The sequence below is a fragment of the Entelurus aequoreus genome, linkage group LG28 (genome assembly GCF_033978785.1).
Source record: "Entelurus aequoreus isolate RoL-2023_Sb linkage group LG28, RoL_Eaeq_v1.1, whole genome shotgun sequence".
NCBI classification, from domain to species: domain Eukaryota; kingdom Metazoa; phylum Chordata; class Actinopteri; order Syngnathiformes; family Syngnathidae; genus Entelurus; species Entelurus aequoreus.
Window position 1 is genome coordinate 26,662,774 of NC_084758.1, and position 23,022 is coordinate 26,685,795.

At 39.1% G+C, this 23,022-nt stretch overlaps 1 protein-coding gene across 2 annotated transcripts in view; it reads right to left on the reverse strand.

The window, feature by feature from the left end:
- klhl3 (kelch-like family member 3) overlaps positions 1-22,753 on the reverse strand; it is a 31,596-nt gene extending 8,843 nt beyond the window's left edge. The window contains exons 1-13 of one of the 2 annotated variants that reach the window (XM_062039992.1): positions 22,466-22,753; positions 22,207-22,285; positions 18,916-19,068; positions 18,738-18,844; positions 18,539-18,660; positions 15,106-15,268; positions 10,112-10,221; positions 8,131-8,247; positions 4,677-4,826; positions 4,481-4,598; positions 4,213-4,395; positions 4,040-4,141; positions 3,830-3,961 (exon numbers count right to left, since the gene is read on the reverse strand). In XM_062039992.1, the coding sequence (XP_061895976.1) occupies positions 3,830-3,961; positions 4,040-4,141; positions 4,213-4,395; positions 4,481-4,598; positions 4,677-4,826; positions 8,131-8,247; positions 10,112-10,221; positions 15,106-15,268; positions 18,539-18,660; positions 18,738-18,844; positions 18,916-19,068; positions 22,207-22,226 (1,477 nt within the window). In that variant the 5' untranslated portion in view covers positions 22,227-22,285; positions 22,466-22,753. Of the gene's footprint in view, positions 1-3,829; positions 3,962-4,039; positions 4,142-4,212; positions 4,411-4,480; positions 4,599-4,676; positions 4,827-8,130; positions 8,248-10,111; positions 10,222-15,105; positions 15,269-18,538; positions 18,661-18,737; positions 18,845-18,915; positions 19,069-22,206; positions 22,286-22,465 lie in introns of both variants that reach the window. The other variant, XM_062039991.1, reaches the window with a different exon arrangement.
- Positions 22,754-23,022: the final 269 nt, after the last annotated feature.

A 23,022-nucleotide genomic window follows, 5' to 3' on the forward strand; every position in this document is an offset into this window, starting at 1 on the left:
TGCACACTACACCTGAAACAAAATACACTGAATAATGATACTTGAGATACTTACAATGCTGCTTTTATTTTGCTCAATGGAGGTGATTATTATTAACTTAGGGGAGCAGCTCTACACTGTATATGCATACACATAATTAGCTGCTAGCCTGTTAGCCAGGGAACTAAAATAAGTAGAGTGTCATTCAGTGTACATGGATCAAATATATTTAATCTGATCATAATTCGGATTACAATGTTACTGTGTACATGGACCCCGAAAAAAAAAAAATTTGGTTATGAGGTGCATTTTCATGCATCACACAGTAAATCGGAATACTATATTTTGACATGTGCAGCACATACCGGAAACGGAAGTAGAAGAAGAAGCAGTGACTTCTGCTGTAAACAAACATGGCTCGGTGCATTTCTGCTTGCCCGAAGTTGTCACGTTATTTATTTATAAAACTTTACTTTTGTTCGCAACTTTTGTTTTATCTCTCTTTTAAAAATGGAGCTGTTCTGTGCGGGTTGCCGTAGTTTCTGTAGTCGCAGACATGTCTTAATTTTGACTGAGGCTAGCAGTTAGCACTTGGAGTAGCTGAAAGGTTATAAATAAAAACCGCTCGTTGAGACTGAGATTGTTACATCGACACATGAGACTCAAGACCGTACTTTTGATTTTGCTGGTCTTGTTTTAAAGCAACAGTCGCAAGACACTTGTTTCATTCTGAGACTATGTCATTTAGTCCCACTCCACCGCCAAAGTATAGCTGATGTCACAGACGTGCGCAGTAGGGATAATTTCAACTCGAATTTCAGAAGACGTGTTTTCATGCGCTCCGATCTGAATGACTATCGGCATAAACCACACGTCTCAATCCGGTCAGGATTTTAATCTGATTAATTGTGTGAATAGCTACTGTTTGTGATAAACATTAAAAGGCATTAATCACAAACTTTTTCACGAAAATCGGCCAATACTGATAGGTGACCTATCGATTGGCACATCCCTTCTTGATACACACTACATTTGATACACGCTATACAGTTTATACAAACTACACCTGATATAAAGTACACTTGATACACAGGTGTCCCAAAAACATCAACATCCTCCATTTGAATTTTGAGTTCACTTTTTAAGACAAATGGCAGCTACTTTTCTTGAAATAGTATTGAACATTTAGTCCATATTGCTAGCCATCACATATAAAAGAAGGATCTTCAATTGCAACGACATTTTTTTGAACAATTTGTAGCATAGTAGTTGGGGGTAGGGCTGGGCGATATGGACGAAAAAGTATATCTTGAAATATTTTTACTTATACTCGATATTCGATATATATCTTGATATATTTTCCGGTGAAAGTACCGTAATTTCCGGACTATAAGCCGCTACTTTTTCCCCTCGTTCTGGTCCCTGCGGCTTATACAAGGGTGCGGCTTATTTACGGCCTGTTGTTCTCCGACACCGACGAAGAGGATTTCGGTGGTTTTAGTACGCAGGAGGAAGACGATGACACAATGATTAAAGACTGACTTTTCATATACCGGTAGGCTGGTTATTTTAACGTACAGGCGAGCACTTTGTATTACTTTGCACCGTCGTATTATTTTGTACTGTTCGCCATGTCAAAGATGTGAAAGTTTGATTGAATGATTGAAAGATTTATTGTTAATAAATGGGACGCTTTGCGTTCCCAAACAGTCATCTCTGTCCCGACAATCCCCTCCGTGGTAGCAGGAACCCCTATATACTACGCTAATTACACTATATACTACGCTAATTACACATCAAAACCCTGCGGCTTATAGTCGGGTGCGGCTTATATATGGAGCAATCTGTATTTTCCCCTAGATTTAGCTGGTGCGGCTTATAATCGGGTGCGGCTTATAGTCCGGAAATTACGGTATACATATAAAGATATTCATTTTTGAACGAGATTCACTGAAATTGAAATGGATGACAACTGTACTGTAAACAGTCAGTGACACTTTTATTAGTTAGTCAAGATGCGTATTAACAGCACAGAAAATAAACTGTTTAAGCAGCACAGAATTAAATAACATAAATAAAATAGAAAAATATAATTTCTATGTAAAATAAATAACATAGCTGTGCAAATAATACATTTTTGGCAGCATTTCTCATGCAAAATATGCCCGGCTTGGCAACTCGAGAACAGTTTGGATTTGGGCTTACATGGTAAACAACTCAAATTAATGTTTTATCCAGACGCATACATTTGTCCAAATGTGGCCAAGTAGACACATTGTGGGTTTCCTGGACGTTGTCTACATTGCTAAAAGATAAATCTAAAGAAGGGAATCCCTGTGCCATCTTCTACTAGTTTTTTAAATATATAAATCACTCTTCTCTACTTCAACTCTCTCGCCGTCATTTGTGATGTCTGTTGTGATTTCCCTTCCTGGTTCGATGATCTTGCCTCTGATTGGCCTAATCTCAACCAATTGTGACTCATCATAGTAAACAACCAATCAATCATGGATGTTCTTATATACGTGCAAGCACGACTTGGAAGGAGGAAGGGGAAGGGTTTAGTAGCCCATGAGAGGGAGTGAAGAGCGGGTGAGAACAAGGAACACAACAAATAAGCGACGTTTGGTCATTTTAACGTGAAATAAATTATATTGTTATTACGATATTTTCTTAATTCATATCTTGTTCAAAAATATATCGATACATCTTACATACTCGATATATCGCCCAACCCTAGTTGGGGGTGTCAAAACAAAAAGGACTTTTGAATGAATCACGATTGTAACGATTCTTAATCGATTAAAAAAAAAAGTAAAAATTATGTAGAACATTTTTTTTTTTTATCCCCCAAATCTGTCCTGTCCAGTCACTCAGGCAAATCATATTGTTGATATGTACAGCAGATACAGATATTTACAGCAGATATGTACAGCCCATATACGCTGTACAGATGTGCTTTAGAAAAGAGAAGTGGTGGATACTTCTCTTTTTGCCTTATTTGTATTTTGAATGAAGGATGTTGATGTTTTTAAGACACCTGTGTATCAAATGTAGTGCGTATCAAGTATACTTTGTATTCAAGTGAACTTTGTATCAAGTGGTTTGTATCAAGTGTAGTGTGTATCAAGTGTAGTTTGTATCAAGTGTAGTGTGTATCAAGTGTAGTGTGTATCAAGTGTAGTGTGTATCCAAAATCTAATGTTCAAATAAACATTTGTATTACTTAAACTCTTTATTATTTATGTGATTTATTTTTATTCCATATTTGTTTCCACTACTGCACCTTAAATTGGAGTCCTTAATCTCATTATTTGCAAATATAATGACAATAAAGTCCATTCTATTGTATTCTATTCTAAACATTTTACAAAGTGATCACTGCAGACACGAGTATGGTCCGATTGTATTCCCCAAGATGATGAAAGTGATATTTTTAATAGCCATTTCCTTTTAAGCACTTTCATTTTCCCCCTGACTTTATTACCTTTAATAAGCACTTTTGTGACACTATGAAAGCTCTTTCCTATTTATCTATTTGGACGACTGGAACACAAGAACAGAACAGCAATACGGCACTTTCCGCTCAAAAGTCCTCACTCGCTTGTTTTATTGCTACGCTCAAGCTGCTTGACCATCGTGTGAATTAAGCCGCGATGAAGAAAAACGGATGTGACGTCATGCAACCCAGCAATCGCATACTATATAGTGCCTACTTTGCAGTGCATGCTACAAAGTGCATATGACGCACTATAAAACTGTTCATAGTATGCAAATATGTAATATTGTATAATTAGTTTGTGTACCTAACAAAGTGGCCAAACAATAGTGTGTGTGCGTGCATGCTGACCTGCTCCACTGCGTCGTGTGCTCATGTCAGCAACGTAACACCATTGATCACTAATGGGGTCGTATTCTTCTACTGTGCTGAGACACTGACGAGACGCTCCATCATAACCTCCCACTGCGTACAGCTTACAACCTGAAAGAACACACACACACACCCTAGTGAGGCAGTGAACAGTGAGATGTCTTCCACCAACACAACGAGGTTTTGTACCATCGACCACACCAACGCCAACACTGCTGCGCCGCGTGTTCATAGACGTAATGTTCGTCCACTCGTTACTTTTAGGATCGTACACTTCCACAGTGGATAAACCTACATGAGGACAAACAACACATGAGTCACGATAACTTATGTGTCGTGGGTGTGTGTGTGTGTGTGTCTACCTATACTGCCGTTAAATCCTCCCACAGCGTAGAGCAGACCTCCCAACATGGCCGCTCCCAGCGTGCTACGTCTCTCCTGCATGCTCGCCACAGGACTCCACTGGTCCCTGCCGCCATCGTAGACGTCCACCGTTCTCTCTCGCAGTGAACTGTTGAAGCCCCCGACCGCGTACACGCGACCCCCTACAGATACTACACCTGAGATCCCGAACACACACGTAAAAGATGGGAGTTCAGTGTGTCGCCGTGGTAACGCTGACAAACACACCTGCTCGGCAGCGTCTTGACGGCAGCTCCGCCACTTGGTACCATCGATCTTCTTGGACATCGTAACATTCCACGCTGCGGATGGCTTTAGGAGCCTGCCCTCCCACAACCATCATCACCTGACAAACACACACACATATCGTATAAATCACGCACACACTCGTGCATGTTGTTGATGATGGCGTGCGCGGCAACACCTTGGGGATGCTGACTGGCGTCCGTGGTCGCGTCCTGTCCGTCTTGATGAGGTGCCTCTGGTCAGCAGGCATTAGGTGATACTTCATGGCCTCAATGAGAAAGTCCTTGCACGTGTTGTTGTTCTTAATCAGCGCCTCCTCCTCCACTCTCTGAAAGCAAGCACTGTCAGTGGGCGCCCCCTGGTGGACATATTCAGTTAACAATGCATTCCCACATTGCAAAGAAATTATTTTGATTGGGATATGTATCAATTACCTATTAGCCTTTTTTAAAATAATTTAAGTGTTTTTAGTGCTATAAAAGTAAAACATTTTAACAGTCTATAATCCTGGTATACTACAATGCTTTTTCCATGAAAACCGAATGAATGCATAATTTGAGCTAACAGATAATATTTCTTCATACTTTAATTTATGTACAAACTACAAAGTAGGGCTAGGCGATATATCGCGGGTATAGAAAATGACTATATCGTGATAATCGAGTATACGTTCTCACACAGTTGCTTTTAGCTGCGGGCATTACACTACAGGCTCTTCTCAGTCTTTCTTGTCTCTCCTTCCCACAGAGACAGAAAACAAGCGCACCTTGTTACATACGTCACATACTGTCATGCGTGCAAGGTCATACGCTCTTGTGGAGCAGAGAAGTAGGGGCATGGTAAAGTTAATTGTGGTGCTAGTGGAGCGGTGCGAGTGGTAATACAAGAGAAAGAAGGTGCGAATCTGGTAACAAATGAAGGAAGAATTAATTCCCAAGAAAAACCGCAGGGAGTCCATCGTCTGGCGGTGGTTTGGCTTCAAGCGGGTAGACGGTGAACAAGTATGCGGCAAAAGTGTTGCCACAAAAAGTAGCACCACTACTAATTTGTAGTATCATTTGAAAAGTCACCCGCTAGAGAATGAAGAGTGCTTGAAACTCCGCATGTCAACATCTCCGTTCGGTGCCACACCCACAAAATGCCCAAGCAATCATTTCCAGATCAACACCGTATGAAAAAAAAAAGTCAACAACAGAAGGAGATAACGTCCGCAGGAACTTACCACATAGCGAAGGACATACACTATTTGATTTCCTATTATGCAGATCATTTTTATTTGACAGTTATTGAAATATCTTGAGTGACATCATGCACAAAAGTGCACTTTATTAGTTTTAAACTATTGTAGTGGCGTTCTGTACAAAAGGTGCTCTTTAATTTAGTGTTGTTTTGATATGTCATCTTAGTGACATCATGCACAAAAGTGCACTAAAAGCTCGTTTTAAAATGTCTCTGACACTCCTGCACTTTCTGTTTTGAAATGACATGAATGTTTGTGCCACTGCTTAATAACTGTTTAATAAATACACTTTTGGTCAATTGACTTAGTTGTGGTTTCCCTCTCTGCATGAAAGTTTAAAATGAGCATATATTAATGCAGTATGAACAAGAATGTTTTAATGTAGACACATAGAATCATCATACTGCTGTGATTATATGCATCAAGTGTTCATTGAAGGCTAAGGCAAAATATCGAGATATACATCGTGTATCGTGACATGGCCTAAAATATTGAGATATTAATACAAGGCCATATCGCCCAGCCCTACTACAAAGTGTACCAAAAGTCTAGCCTGGTGATTATTGTTGAGGAATTCAACACTCACAAATTAATGTCAGAATAGTTTCACTTATTTTACTTAAAATCACAATTAGGAAAATAACATTTTCACATAAGAACGTTTAGTATTTTCACAGGAACACCTCACACCCTCACCTACAATACAGTTGCCCAGACATTTACTTAGGATAATCTAAGTAAGATAAGTATATTCATAAATATGACTACTGTGTAGGGCTGGACAATTAATCTAAATTAGATTTCGATTTTGGCTTCTCGTGATCATGAAAATATAATAATGGAAAAAAAACTATTAATGGACTGCGCAACATGCATGCGAATCCCTGAGCTTGTGACGGTGAAATGGATGAGGAGCGAATGAGCGAAAAAAAGAGAATGTCTACTACAAATTTGGGATTTCACAATGGTTGCTACTTTTTAATTGACACAACGCTAGTATGCTTAATTAATCATCACTAAACTCAACAAAAAAAAGTAAGGCATATGATTTCCCCATCACGTAACCGTGAAAGAAGTCACATATTTGGCCAATCAAACAGAATATGCTGTTAAACTTAGAATATCAGTAAATTTACATAAATGTGAGTGAAATGTTGTCATCGTGAGGATAAGAAACATTTGTTTGGGAAAATAATGTGTCCGAGAATGCTCATTTAGCCCCAAAACACTCAACCGCCCTGTCCTACAAAAAAGAATCGAGGTGGTCGCTTGCAACAGCGACTAAACTACAAAGTTCAAACTAACAAGAACAATCCATACACCCACAACACATCTCCTCTGCTTGTGTTGTTGTTAACGACATCATCAATGTAACATCAATGTACAAACAGGACAGCAGTCGCAACTTGAGTGGTGCTCTTTTTTTGTAACAGTTTTAATTTAGTCGCCTCTTTACTCGCCAAGATAAGAACTACAGCACAGCACGATAAGAGCGTGGTGCGCCACATCCGGTCTGACTGCACTAACAAAATAAAGGTTTCAAAAAAGTACCTTACACAAGCATAATGTACGTTTGTACTTAAAGCCCTTATTAATACATTTACACAATTACTATGCTTTGACTTAAAATACTGGTTAAAGTTGTCCAAAGATGTATTGCACCAATAAATGTGAGGATTTTTGCATTTAATTAACAAATATTTTATTACATTTTATTTGACACAAAGATTTTTACACTTATAAATAAGTGTAAAAAGTAAAACATTTAATTTAAAACGGAAAATGGTATTGTTTTTTCATTGTTATTTAAATGTGTTGGTATTGCTATTATTAATATTTTTCTTGGGATTTATTCGCTACTAATTTATATCTTTTTTTTATACTATACTTAAAGTTAAGTTTTGGTAGTACTCATGTTTTTAAATTAATGAATAATCGTGATTACAATATCAAACAAAATAATTGTGATTATTATTATCCCCAGTAACGCCCAGCACTGTGTCTGATGTACTAATAAGAAATAATCATTAACTGTCTAAATAAAGGGTCTTCAACCTTTGCCAGGCCAAGGACCCCCAAACTGATGGAGAAAAGGACCAGGGACCCTGAAATTATGATTGTATTTTACATTAAACTGGTCCTAAAGATACCTTTATGTGGAATGCCAACTATATTCAAATAGAAAGAGTAATGTGGCGCTAATCGCAAGCTGGCAACAAGCGTGCTAATCACTAGCTGAAAATCAACACGCTAATCGCTAGCCAACAACTGGCACGCTAATCCTTCTTGCTCCTTTCTTTGTCTATTCTTTTTTTAAAACATCATATTAATAATGTTTTTTGCAGATGAAGATATCATTTTAGATGTTTGAGTGCTGGCTGCCTTCACGTACCTGCACCAGGTAGTCGCGGGACAGCAGAGGCAGGCGGACGTGCTCCATCAGTTTGGGCATGTGCTCCACGCGAGCCGATTTGTCGTGTTTGATCCACGAGATCATGGCCTCAAAAACCTGCAGACACAGAGCAGACAACAATAAGCCCGCCATGGAACGACACAAATGTGCAATTGGTGACGAATGAGGTAGGCACGTTGAGTTAGACATAACGACTAATTAATGACTATTTTAATCAGTTGACTGAGGCAGCAGTCGCTGTATGACCCTCTAAGGGGTGTCGGCAGACCATTTGTGGCCCCTCATCTTGATCCCTAACGGGTTTCAGTGGAGACAAAGCCCACTGTGTCTAATCTCCTGCTTGGCATTCATTGACCAACACTCTAAGACACATTGGTCATCTCCTGTGGCTTCACGGAGGCAAACCACTCAGCTTTGTTATGCAATTGCATCGTAACCATTCTGACTTACTTTCACTGATTCTACTTTGCATGAAACAGAATGAAAATACTACCAATAATGATGAGTTTGCAAAAGGCAGTTTAGCTCCTCTTGGCTGTGCACTAAGAATGTAACAATAGGAAAATGTCATGTCACGGTTATCGTGGCCAAAATGATCACGGTTATCATTATTATCGCAGTATTGTTAAATGTGATCAAAAAGTATTCTTGCACACACTGAAATCTTTTGACCAAGTTTTTTTTTCATGACTAAAATAAATTGGGACACTGTCAGAAAAGCCACTATTTTGCATGTTTCTTATGCTTCACTGATAGTGTTTTAATTGTAGTATTTTTTTATGTTTTAATAGTTGAGATTTTACCATTTTAAATACTGGTTTGTACTGTAGCACTTTATGATTTATTTAAAAGGGACCTATTTGGCAAAAACAACTTTTCTAACCTGATGGTACCCGATTATGTGTATTTGGGATCCCTATAAATCCCGAAAATTTTAAATCAAACCATATAAGCATTGCGGAGATATTTATAAAATAATCTTGCCTTCCGTCATACTTCCTCAAACGAGCCGTTTAGAATTTGCTCTGTTACCTGTTCTGCCTTATCTCATCAGAGGATATCTTCAAATATGTTAAAGTTTCGCCCAAAGAGCTTGGCATGAGTCTGCCATTGTTGTCCGACACTGTAGTCAATAAGTTCCTTCTTTTTCTCTATCCTTTTGTTGTGGGGCACATGCATCCTCCGCTGTTGCCATTTCTAATACAAAGTAGTGTATAGTTCTAACTTCAGTAGACTCCATATGGAAGCTCTAAAAGCTCCAACAAAGATGGCAGGAAGAAGACGCAGTCGAAGTCAATAAGACCACCCACGGCCTATCCTAGACGGTCAGAAAACAGCTTAAAATAAATCTGTAAAACATAATCTATGCAAAATTTTGACCAAAGAACCACAGTGGTAGTGGTCTGCACAAGGAAGTGTTTTGAATGTAGAAATAAACTCATAATATGATCATTTTAAATAAAACGGCGTAACAAAATCTATTATTATTTATTATTGCTGGCAGGTGTTGTGGCGTCCTACTCTGTTCAGCGGTCTCTAAATGCACCATTAAAACACTTCAGTCTCGTGTTCCTCTGAGTATAGAACGATCACTAGCTGTGCACAATTGAATATTTTAATTGCTCAGACAGTAATGTTTTTATATAAGTTTAGATCGGAGTGTGTCGTTTGTTAATGGGGAAAGACGTAAATGTCTCTTGTTTTCATGTTAGCATTTAAGCTAGCAAGCCTGTCAGTAGTGCATTTATCAACCATGTTTTTTTTAATCATTTTAATTCAAAACAATAATACTAACCAAACTGTTATCATTACATCCCCACTGTGCACACAACTTAAACTTCTTGCTTACTAATCACTAGCCTCTTCTTTCCATTGTCACTTGTTTCCTGCCATGTTGTGCTATGCGCGCTTGTGTGCGTGAATGTGCGAATGAAGGATGTGTGCATGTGGTCTGCCTGACCTTCTCCTCGGTGCAAACGGTGAGCTTGTCGCTAGAGAAGAGGCAGCAGACCTGCTGCAGGGAAAGAGCCACAAACTCCTCACACTGCACCACCTCAGAGAAGTGCTGCTCTGTGGGACACAAACACACGCATCACATGAACACTCAAGATGTGACAACTGCATTAAATGTGTTCCGCAATGATAATGAGTATGACGTGAATATTTAAGGTATATGATTACCTTTTTACCAAGTGTAAACTACGTATGGCACACTACCAATTGTACACTTAGTAGACCACTCTACACTACCAAGTGTAAATTATGTTTTTGTTTTTTTTTGTCATTAAAAATACAATCATGTGTGCTTACGAACTGTATCCCTGCAGACTGTATTGATCTATATTGATATATAATGTAGGAACCAGAAATATTAATAACAGAAAGAAACAACCCTTTTGTGCGAATGAGTGTGAATGAGTGTAAATGGGGGAGGGAGGTTTTTTGGGTTGGTGCACTAATTGTAAGTGTATCTTGTGTTTTTTATGTTGATTTAATTTAAAAAAAAAAAAAAAAAAAAAAAAAAAAAAGTTTTTGTTTTTCTAATTTCTTGTACCAATTGATCCACAGACCGGTACCGGGCCGCGGCCCTGTGGTTGGGGACTACGGATGTCCCGATCCAGGTTTTTGCACTTCCGATCCGATAACGATATTGTTTTTGCACTTCCAATCCGATACCGATACTGACCGATATCGATACTGACCGATACTGGCCTATCCGAGCATGTATTAAAGTTTAAAGTTATTTAGCCTACTTAGTTGTCAGAATCATGTTGAAAAGGGTTTTAGTACTCTTGATAACAACTAGCCAGCTGAATTAGGGGAGTTTGAATAATACACAATGGTTGGTAACAAGAAACTGACCTGTTCATTCAAGGATAAACACAAAATAGACAAAATTATACATGACAAACAGAAATGGCATCATTGAACTAGGGCTGGGCGATACGGCCTTTTTTTAATATTGCGATATTTTAAGGCCATATTGCGATACACGATATATATTTCGATATTTTGCCTTAGCCTTGAATGAACACTTGATGCATATAATCACAGCAGTATGATGTTTCTATGTGTTTTGATTGATTGATTGAGACTTTTATTAGTAGGTTGCACAGTGAAGAACATATTCCGTACAATTGACCACTAAATGGTAACACCCGAATAAGTTTTCAACTTGTTTAAGCCGGGGTCCACTTAAATTGATTCATGATACAGATATATACTATCAAATATATACTATCATCATAATACAGTCACCACACAAGATAATCACATTGAATTATTTATAATCCGGGGTGTGGATGGGGGCGCCGGATGTAAGTGTCAAAAAGACAGCCAAAAGAGTTTGATATGAGAATAAATCTAAAGTTAAAATATAGGGTAGAAATGCACCCAATTGCAGGAAATGTAGTCTTGATTTTCAAAATTTTCTTTCAAGGCTTGCATGTCTACATTAAAACATTCTTCTTCATACTGCATTAATATATGCTACTTTTAAACTTTCATGCAGAGAAGGAAATCACAACTAAAAAAATCACTAATTTTTTCATATGGTGTTGATGTGGAAATTTTTGCCTCGGCATTTTGATGGTGTGGGCGTGTGGCACCGAATGGAGATAAGCGTCCCGACAGACGTTACAATATTTGAACAATGATGACGAAAACTGTTTTCTCTGTCGTGTCCGTGTGTTGAAAATTGTTATGCGCTTATTTTTTTATTTGATTTTGTGCGTGGCATATAATTGCTATGCGCAGAGGAGAGGTCGCTTGAGCAGTGCGCAATTGCACAGGCGCGCACCTTAGAGGGAACGTTGCTCGCACGGCTGCGCTAGCATCACAGCTAACGTCAGCCATGCTGCTACCTCTCTGCTCAGGTAGGGCGTACACGTATGTGACGTATGACGTGACAGTATGTGATGTGTGTAAGAAGGTGCGCTTGCTGTCTGTGAGAGGGAGACACAGAAAAGAGTGAGAAGAGCCTGTCATGTAATTCCAGCAGCGAAAAGCAACTGCGTGAGAATCCACAGACCTGTGGATGTGTTGAAGGTGTGCTGGAAAATGCGGAACGGAAATTAGGGAGCAGCAGAAAAGTGGAATGTATTATTTAAATCGATGCGTTGGAAAACACGGACCAGAGTTTTTTTTCAACTGGATCTGGATCGGCATTTTCCCATGCCCTGCCGATACGCATTTTTTGGCAAATATCGGCGGCCGATCCGATCCAAATATCGGATCGGGACATCCCTATTGGGGACCACTGGTGTACAGCACATAGCCTGCACTACTAAGAGTACACATTACCAAGGGCAGGTTACATAACAATGCAGAAAAAAATACACAAATAAAAAGTAAGAATTAAAGTTAAAGTCCCAACGATCGTCACACACACACTGGATGTGGTGAAATTTGTTCTCTACCTTTGACCCATCCCCATGTTCACCCACTGGGAGGTGTGCCGCGCTCGGGAATAATTTTGGTAATGAATTAAATGCATTAATGGAGACAAAAAGTATTAATAAAACTAGAATAAAAATGAGGACATAATAAAAATGCCAGTACAAAATTGTACTAAACTACCTAGTGTGTGTACACTAGAACTACTACATTCAATGAACCAGAAAAGTGAATCAAGAAAAAATACATAAATAAATAAAAGATAAACACAATTTAAAATAATAATAGAAAAATATATACATATACACGGCATATACATACAGTATATATTTATTTTCAAAATATTATTTATATTCATAAAAATAAAAAGTGAATCTAAATGCTAAGTTTCCTTTAATTAGGACTCATTTTCTAGTGGAGTCGGGCAATTGCTGATGCTATACTGTATATGCATGTCCATAAAAACGGCTCCTAAACAAACGTTCACAACAGGGAACCTGTTCTCATTGTTCATTTGCAAGCATGTGAGCACCCTTTGAGAAAAAAAAGGAAAACTGACGAAAAAAACATTTTGCACAAAGTGCTGCTACGCTAGCCTTGAAAGAAAATGTTGAAAATCAAGACTAAATTTCCTGCAATTGGGTGCATTTCTACACTTCATTTTACCCTTAGGTTTATTTTCATCTACCAACCTCTCTTGACTGTCTTTTTGACACTTACATGTCCCATGTACGACGGGCATTACACTACAGGCTTTTCTCACACGTTCTTGTCTCTCCTTCTCACAGAGACATAAAACAAGCGCACCTTGATATATACACCGCGCGTGCAACGTCATACGCTCCTCGCGGAGCACAGAGTTAGCCGAATGGGTTACGTTAGCCGTGGCAGGTGGTGCAAGCGGAGCGGTGCGAGTGGTAATACGAGAGAGAGAAGGTGTGAATCTGGTAACAAATGGAGGAAGAAGAATTCATTCCCAAGAAAAACAGCACGGGGGTCCATCATCTGGCGGTGGTTTGGCTTCAAGCGGGAAGATGTTGAACAGACAACCGTAATATGTAAAGCATGCGGCAAAAGTGTTGCTACAAAACGTAGCGGCACTACTGATTTGCAGCATCATTTCAAAAGTCACCCGCGAGAGAATGAAGAGTGCTTGAAACTCTGCATGTCAACATCTCCGGCCGGTGCCACACCAACAAAATGCCTAAGCAACCAGCACTGACCCAATTGAGGCTGGCGTCTTCCATTTCCACATCAACACCGTATGAAAAAAATAGTCAACAACAGAAGGAGATAACGTCCGCAGTAACCTACCACATAGTGAAGGACATACACTATTTGATTTGATTATGCAGCTCATTTTTATTTTACAGTTATTGAAATATCTTGTGTGACATCATGCACAAAAGTGCACTTTATTTGTTTTTAAATATTCTAGTGCCGTTCTGTACAAAAAGTGCACTTTAATTTAGTGTTGTTTTGATTTTTCATCTTAGTGACATCATGCACAAAATTGCTAAATTGCTTGTTTTAAAATGTCTCTGACAATCTTGCACTTTCTGTTTTGGAAATGACATGAATGTTTGTGCCACTGCTTAATAACTGTTTAATAAATACAGTTTTGCTAAATTGACTTAGTTGTGATTTCCCTCTCAGCATGATGTTTAAAATGAGCATACATTAATGCAGCATGAACAGGAATGTTTTAATGTAGACACATAGAATCATCATACAGGAAGGTTAAGGCAAAATATCGAGATATATATTGTGTATCGTGACATGGCCTAAAAATATCGACATATTAATAAAATGCCATATCGCCCAGCCCTACATGTAGCTGAAGCAAGCGTTCAACAAATTTTGTTTAAATCTTATTTTTTGATATAGTAGTGGGTTTACATAATTCACCCAACAAACTTTTGCTCTTGTCGCACTAAGTTTCACGGGACACATTTCCAGTGTTGTGTGTTGTTGCGCTGAGAAGCCACGGATGTATAGATACTGCTTGATTGCTGATAAGAAAACAACGTCTGAATGTCATCAAAACAATTAGCTCCATCTTTTCACACTCTTCCTTTGACTCCCGTCCTTATACGCTGCAATATCTCTTAAAAAAACACAGAAATTATATTTTGACGCAAAAATGGATGTTTAAAAACACAGATTTCCGTGCTTACGCCGACATTTCACATGCCTGCACTTAAAAGAGCGGTTCAAAAGATTTGATTCGTTCGAGAACGTCATACACACACCTACTAAAATACGTGCATACTTTATATTATGTACACACTACTATAATACTGCTGCAGAGTGGTGCCATTTTACACACACGACTAAACTACTAATGCAGCATGTACACAACACTGTACTATTGTGTGGTATTACTATGTAATTAAAGCCAAAAGCAACACTGTACCATTGTGCAGTGAGACTAAAAGCTGGCTTTGATTTTCCTAAAAAATTCTGATTTGAGCTTTATTAACATTTTGGATTGCAGCAACCAATCAAATGCTACAAAAGAGTGTACCCAAAAAAAAAAAAAAAGACACACACACATACCAGCATAAGCGTGCGCCTGGCTGACGAGCTGCATGCACGTGTGCAGGTCGGCAAAAGCTCGAATGCCCAAACAGTTGGATGGGTGAAGCTGCGCTTGAAGGAAGTCGCAACAAACTTGACGAACATCCATCAGTTGGAGCAGACTGGCGGCCGGCAGCAGAACCTGCAGGAACAAGTCTTGTTACACAATATATTTTCTTGAAGGATCCATTCATTTTTCACTATTTTCACCTTTTTAACCACTGGGCCTAGTTTTTTTTGTAAAAAACAAAACAATGAATAAGCTAGCTTGATAAACAATGTAACATTGTAGTTACACGCGGTACACTGTATGTATTATAAATATTGTTACTATGGTAAGTATATTACCATAGTAATGAAGACCGACGTTCTTCCTGGTATACAAGCTTCGTCAGACCATCGCAAATACAAATAAAATGACGACGATGCACTAAACACACTCATCAGGCACTCCGCAGTTAACAGTGGGAGGATTTCCTGTCTCTCTCCATGCACACTTCCTGGTCTTAATAATGACAGGAAGTGTCGAGGCTGCGACATTGTCCCGCTGCTTTCACTCGACATTGCTGGAATCAAATGTCTTTTCATTGTCAGGTTTGATCAATGCTCCCAAGATGACGAAAACAGAAGACATGATTGCCCTCCTCAATCGTAACAGTTTTCTTTTTTCTTTTTGTGGTCAACATTTTTTTTAATGTCTTGAAAGTGTTAAAGATTCTATGAATTGTTCCCAAATGGACCGTTCAGATTGTCTTAGAAGACATTTCAATGAGCAGACTTAATTGTTTCATGCTCACAGACGAAGATGGTGCCGGACCCAAAGTATTTATCTTCTAAGGCAGAGAGACATGCCCCAACCTTCCACCCATCCATTTTTTACCGCTGGTCTCTTTCGGGGTCGCAGGGGGTGCTGGAGCCTATCTCAGCTGCATTCGGGTGGTAGGCGGGGTACATCCTGGACAAGTTGCCTCCTCATCACAGGGCCAACACTACTGCCCCAACCTATTAAATTAAATCTAAATAATGCTTGATTGATTGAAACTTTTATTAGTAGATTGCACATTACAGTACATATCCCGTACAATTGACATACATGACAGGCTTAGCCTATCTATAAAGATTATAACTATGGTGTAATAATTAACATCCATCTTCTTCCGCTTATCCGAATGTTGTTTGTAATTTATTGCACTCAAAATTTAATTAAACGTATGCTGTGCTTAACTAAAGATGTATTAAATAAAATCTTTCATTTAATGTATTACAATGTAATGTAATTTATGCTAGACCTAAATTAAATGATATTAATATATCATTATATTATTATATATCTATATATAACATACATTTATATTTTTTTTACCGCTTTTGCTCAATAACGCCATTAATTGTGCATGTAAACTGTTGTAATGCATTAGTATGTCATGTCTGCATGAGAATCAAACAAAAAAGTAGCTTATCAGGTAAGGCTGGGCGATTAAATGATATCAATATTTATCGCGACAGACACGTAATCGATATATATGAAAAGTGTGTTCAATAAATGTTGGATTTTTTTTTTCTTCTTCGTCGAAAGAAACCGAAAGTTGCGCAGCAAGGTTGGTTGCATAAATAAAGACACTTGCTCTCTAGTAACCTAGCAATGCAAGAAGTGATCACCGATCAGTTGGAATGACACGTTAACAGCCGATCCAGAAACGTTTGGTTGCGCCATCTTGTTGTTTCACAGTTGATTCTTTGCATGGAGTGAATTTTTTTTTTTTTAAATGAGTGCTGCAGAGGGCGAAGAAATCGTGGATAAAACAGAAAAAGTCACCTCGACAGTATGGCAGTTTTGGGGATTTTTTAAAAAAGTGACCGTAGTCAGACAGTAATACCCTTGAGCAAACCTGTAAAAAAATAGTTCTTCACAGGTTTCTGTGTGTTTACATTTTCACACTTTGCACTATTTTGTTACACGTTATTATTATTTTTGCACCTCAATTTTAACAAATTATAGCTAAGTGTTCAATGTGATTTTAGAATTTTGTTTATATTGATTGTTGGAGTGTCTTCCATGGTTGTGCTGACATTTCCTTTCCTTTCTGTCTTGATAGTGAGGGGATTATAATCAGGTTACATTTTCAATAAAAATGTTTACATTTAATGTATTTTTCTCCTGGTCCTTATTTTCGATAGGTCATAAAAAATATTGATCTGTATCGACCAATATAAAACACTTATATTGTAATAGAGTTTTCGACCATAACGCCCAGTCCTTTTGTCAGGGTCATGATTGAGCTAGGGCTGGGCGATATGGACGAAAAAGTATATCTCGATATATTTTCCGGTGAAAGTATACATACAGTATAAAGATATTCAATTTTGAGCGATATTCAGTGAAATTGAAGTGAATGACAACTGTACTGTAAACAGTCAGTGGCACTTTTATTAACTTAGTTAGTCAAGATGGGTATTAAACAGCACAGAAAATAAACTGTTTAACTAGCACAGAATTACATAACATAAATAAAATAGAAAAATATTATTTCTACATAAAATAAATAACATGGCTGTGCAAATAATACAAAATGTATCAAACTCAGATAAAAAATACATTTGCAGGCAGGCACTTTTTAATTCCCAGTCGACGATGTAATGGACTGTCACACACGTACGGTTCTGGTCAGCGCCAAGTAAGTGACTTTACTTAATTGTGCGGCTATGATCTTCCTCACTTCGGCATACATTTTTGGCAGCATTTCTCCTGCGAAATATGCCCGCCTTGGCAACTGGAGAACAGTTTTGATTTGGGCTTACAAGGTAAACAACTCAAATGAATGTTTTATCCAGACACATACATTTGTCCAAATGTGGCCAAGTAGACACATTGTGGGTTTCCTGGATGTCGTCTCCACCAATAAAAGATAAATCTCAGGAAGATAATCCCTCTGCCATCTTCCACTAGTTTTTAAATATATAAATCGCCCGCTTGAATATTACCTCTTCTCTTGTCACCATTTGGGATGTCTGTTGTGATTTCTCTTCCTGGTTCCATGACCCGCCCTATCTTGCCTCTGATTGGCCTGTTCGTAATGTTTGCCCTAATCTTAACCAATCATGGATGTTCTTATACGTGTAAGCAAGTCTTGGAAGGAGGAAGGGGAGGGGTTTAGTAGCCCATGGAGTTTTGAGAGGGGTGGGAAGCGGGGGAGAACAAGGAACACAACAAATAAGCGCCGTTTGGTCATTTTGACGTGAAATAAATTATATCGATTTTACGATATTTTCTTAATTCATATCTTGTTTAAAACTATATCGATATATCTTACAAACTCGATATATCGCCCAGCCCTAGATTGAGCAATGTTTTTTGGTTTCTTTTGACTATCACACTCCTATTGTGATAATTCCGACATCCAGTCACGCTCACCTGGACGTTGTCCTCAGTGACTTCTATTTCGGCTGTGTAGATGTAGTCCACAAGCTTACTGAGCGTCGGACCATCCACCTCGCCGATCTCCACCCGCTGGGCCTTGCTTTCGCTCATGTCACCTACACATACCCAGATACACACACACACAGGTCAGCGTCAAATCATGCAGGTGGAATTAAACACAGGGGTCGTGCACCTGTGAACATGGCACAGAAGTATGGGCTGGAGGCGGCCAGGACCACCCTGTGCGCCGCCACTGTGACGCTTCCCGCCACCAGCTGGACGTCACACAGCATGTTCTTACTGGAAGACAGACAAGATGAACATGGGCAGCCGGAGGAGGACGTCAACTGGGCATCCAAAGAGCAACACACCCTCTTAGGTCGTTCATGAGCTGGAAGGCTTTCCTCATGTGCGTGTGGTTGAACGTGAACATCCCGCCATTTCCCGCCTCGTCCTCATCTGGCTCGGCGTTGCACTTGAGACGCGAGGGCACATGCTCGCTGGCGAGACATGACACGACGGCTCTGGATCATTGGTGACAGAGAACAAGCTTTAAGTTACGTCATTTAAAAGCTATGATTCACTGGTCACTTTTTAGGCACACAATCTAGTGGGTGTGCCAAAAAAAACATAGATTCACTTCCGAATTGCGATTCTTATTCATCCCGGTTCTAAATTGATTCATAATATTTAAAAAAAAAAAGTTTTTAGAGTGTGTGTGTGTGTGTGTGTGTGTATATATATATATATATATATATATATATATATATATATATATATATATATATATATATATATATATATATATATATATTCTCAAGGTAGACATGAAACTGCTACAGGAAAATACCAAAAAAAGAGAAAAAGCCACCAAAATAGGAGGGCAAGACAAGAATTTAAACACTACACACAGGAAAACACCAAAAAACTCAAAATAAGTCACGGCGTGATGTGACAGGTGGTGACAGTACACCTACTTTGAGACAAGAGCTATAGTGATGCATGCTTGGTTATGGTTGAAATTAAAATCCAACAATTGCGAGAACAAATTTTTAATTGTCAATATCGGTAATATTTTATTTTTTGTCATAAAGAAATACAATCATGTGTTCTTACGGACTGTATCCCTGCAGACTGTATTGATCTATATTGATATATAATGTAGGAACCAGAATTATTAACAGAAAGAAACAACCCTTTAGTACGAATGAGTGTGAATGAGTGTAAATGGGGGGGGGGGGGGGGGCTTGGGTTGGTGCACTAATTGTAAGTGTATCTTGTGTGTTTTGTGTTGATTTACAAACCCTGTTTCCATATGAGTTGGGAAATTGTGTTAGATGTAAATATAAACGGAATACAATGATTTGCAAATCATTTTCAACCCATATTCAGTTGAATATGCTACAAAGACAACATATTTGCAAATAATCATTAACTTTAGAATTTGATGCCAGCAACACATGACAAAGAAGTTGGGAAAGGTGGCAATAAATACTGATAAAGTTGAGGAATGCTCACCAAACATTTGGAACATCCCACAGGTGAACAGGCAAATTGGGAACAGGTGGGTGCCATGATTGTGTATAAAAGTAGATTCCATGAAATGCTCAGTCATTCACAAACAAGGATGGGGCGAGGGTCACCACTTTGTCAACAAATGCGTGAGCAAATTGTTGAACAGTTTAAGAAAAACCTTTCTCAACCAGCTATTGTAAGGAATTTAGGGATTTCACCATCTACGGTCCGTAACATCATCAAAGGGTTCAGAGAATCTGGAGAAATCACTGCATGTAAGCAGCTAAGCCTGTGACCTTCGATCCCTCAGGCTGTACTGCATCAATAAGCGACATCTGTGTGTAAAGGATATCACCACATGGGCTCAGGAACACTTCAGAAACCCACTGTCAGTAACTACAGTTGGTCGCTACATCTGTAAGTGCAAGTTAAAACTCTCCTATGCAAGGCCGTTTATCAACAACACCCAGAAACGCTGTCGGCTTCGCTGGGCCTGAGCTCATCTAAGATGGACTGATACAAAGTGGAAAAGTGTTCTGTGGTCTGACGAGTCCACATTTGAAATTGTTTTTGGAAACCGTGGACGTCGTGTCCTCCGGACCAAAGAGGAAAAGAACCATCCGGATTGTTCTAGGCGCAAAGTGTAAAAGCCAGCATGTGTGATGGTATGGGGGTGTATTAGTGCCCAAGACATTGGTAACTTACACATCTGTGAAGGCGCCATTAATGCTGAAAGGTACATACAGGTTTTGGAGCAACATATGTTGCCATCCAAGCAACGTTACCATGGACGCCCCTGCTTATTTCAGCAAGACAATGCCAAGCCACGTGTTACATCAACATGGCTTCATAGTAAAAGAGTGCGGGTACTAGACTGGCCTGCCTGTAGTCCAGACCTGTCTCCCATTGAAAATGTGTGGCGCATTATGAAGCCTAAAATACCACAACGGAGACACCAGGACTGTTGAACAACTTAAGCTGTACATCAAGCAAGAATGGGAAATAATTCCACCTGAGAAGCTTAAAAAATGTGTCTCCTCAGTTCCCAAACGTTTACTAAAGTGTTGTTAAAAGGAAAGGCCATGTAACACAGTGGTGAACATGCCCTTTCCCAACTACTTTGGCATGTGTTGCAGCCATGAAATTCTAAGTTAATTAGTATTTAAAAAAAAAAAAAGCTTATGATTTTGAACTTCAAATATCTTGTCTTTGTAGTGCATTCAATTGAATATGGGTGGAAAAGGATTTGCAAATCATTGTATTCCGTTTATATTTACATCTAACACAATTTGCTAACTCATATGGAAACGGGGTTTGTAATACAAAAAAATAATAATTCTTGTGCGGCCGGTAGCAATCGATCCACGGACCGGTACCGGGCCACAGCCCGGTGGTTGGGGACCACTGGTTTAAATTCATATCCAACAATTGCAGCAACAACTTTTTATTGTCAATGTCGGCTACTGAGTTTAATTGTTCAATGATTTCTGCTGGTGGTGTGCCCCCGGATTTTTTCAATGTAAAAAAATGTGCCTTGGCTCAAAAAAGGTTGAAAAGCACTGGTCTACAATAGAATGTCAAGTATCAACATTAAACTCAAACATGGACAAGCGGTAGGAAATAGATGGAGGCATCACTTAGTATAACACTTTGTGGACTTTTGTCAAGTTTTGATAGTTGATAGGCGTGGGGGGAAAGTCATTCGCTGATTTAAATACAATACTGTCGATGTTATTGTCTTTTGTTAATAAGACAATTGTCACTAATCACGTTAGATTGTTGACTAGCACTAGCTAGCACAGCGAGACAACTTTACGCTAACACGATAGCTTCCGACTGCCAACTATCATGAGGTGTTGCTCAGACCCACTGAACGGGTGTTTAAAATGCACTCGTCGTCCGCCTAAAAATGAACATTAGGTGATAAAAATGTGCCCAAGAGTTTAAAGTTTACTTGACAACGTGACTGTCATCGACGCTAGCTAACTTGACGCCGCTACCCAGCTAAGATGGGGTCGCAAACAGGCAGGACGCGCGTTTCCAAGTCGTTATGAGGACAGAATATAAAGACGTGACGTGAAAATAAAAGGGCACCAGTATCGTTAATCGCGGAGTGTCGGAATTACGGCCGCTGTTCGGTAACTTACCCCAGCGACGCATCGTCCATCCTCGCTGAGGCTACACAGCAACACGGAGGGCAAGAGCGCCCACGGACACGAAGATCGTCTATTAGGAAGTTAAAAAGCACAATTGTGTTTTTAAAATCACTACTGTGCAAAACCTACGATTATAACACCAGTTGTAGAAAATGGATGGATGTCTACACCCGTTTTAATAATATAAAACATAAGATGGTCAGTTTGCATTGGAAATGTGATGTTTGAATGCAGGGAGGAAAGTTTTCACCTGTACAATTTGGTACTGAAAACTAAAAAGGTTCTGAATAGTTTTGCAGGCCGCGGACTTGAAAATATGTCAGAGTGAGTGCTCGAACCGTTTGTATGTATGGGCGATCAGAGCAGTGATTTAAGCGGGGTGGGTGAAGACAACGAAAATACTAATTAAAAAAAAATTGGGCCTTTCCCCCCAAAACTAAAAAATCTTTAATGAAATAAATTTAAATCAAATGCAAATATTGGAGGTTTTGTATCAAACAATCTAACAACTATCACGGGGAGCCTTTTGTCTCTACCCTTCACCCCATCCCAAATAAAATGGCCGACATGGAGCACATGTCTGCTGCATTGATAACAAGCAGTATCGAATTTAGGTCGATACCAGCATTGTAATTTAGCTTTTGTTACATTTTGTGTACATACATTTTTTGGGATGTTTGGCGAAAAAGAGCCAGGCTTTAATTTTGCATGTATTATGTTTCCCAAACGCTTCGACCCGTTCCCCCCTCCCCCGGATAGTTTATTATCGATTTAGGTTGATACCAACATTTGCAGTATCGCCCTCAC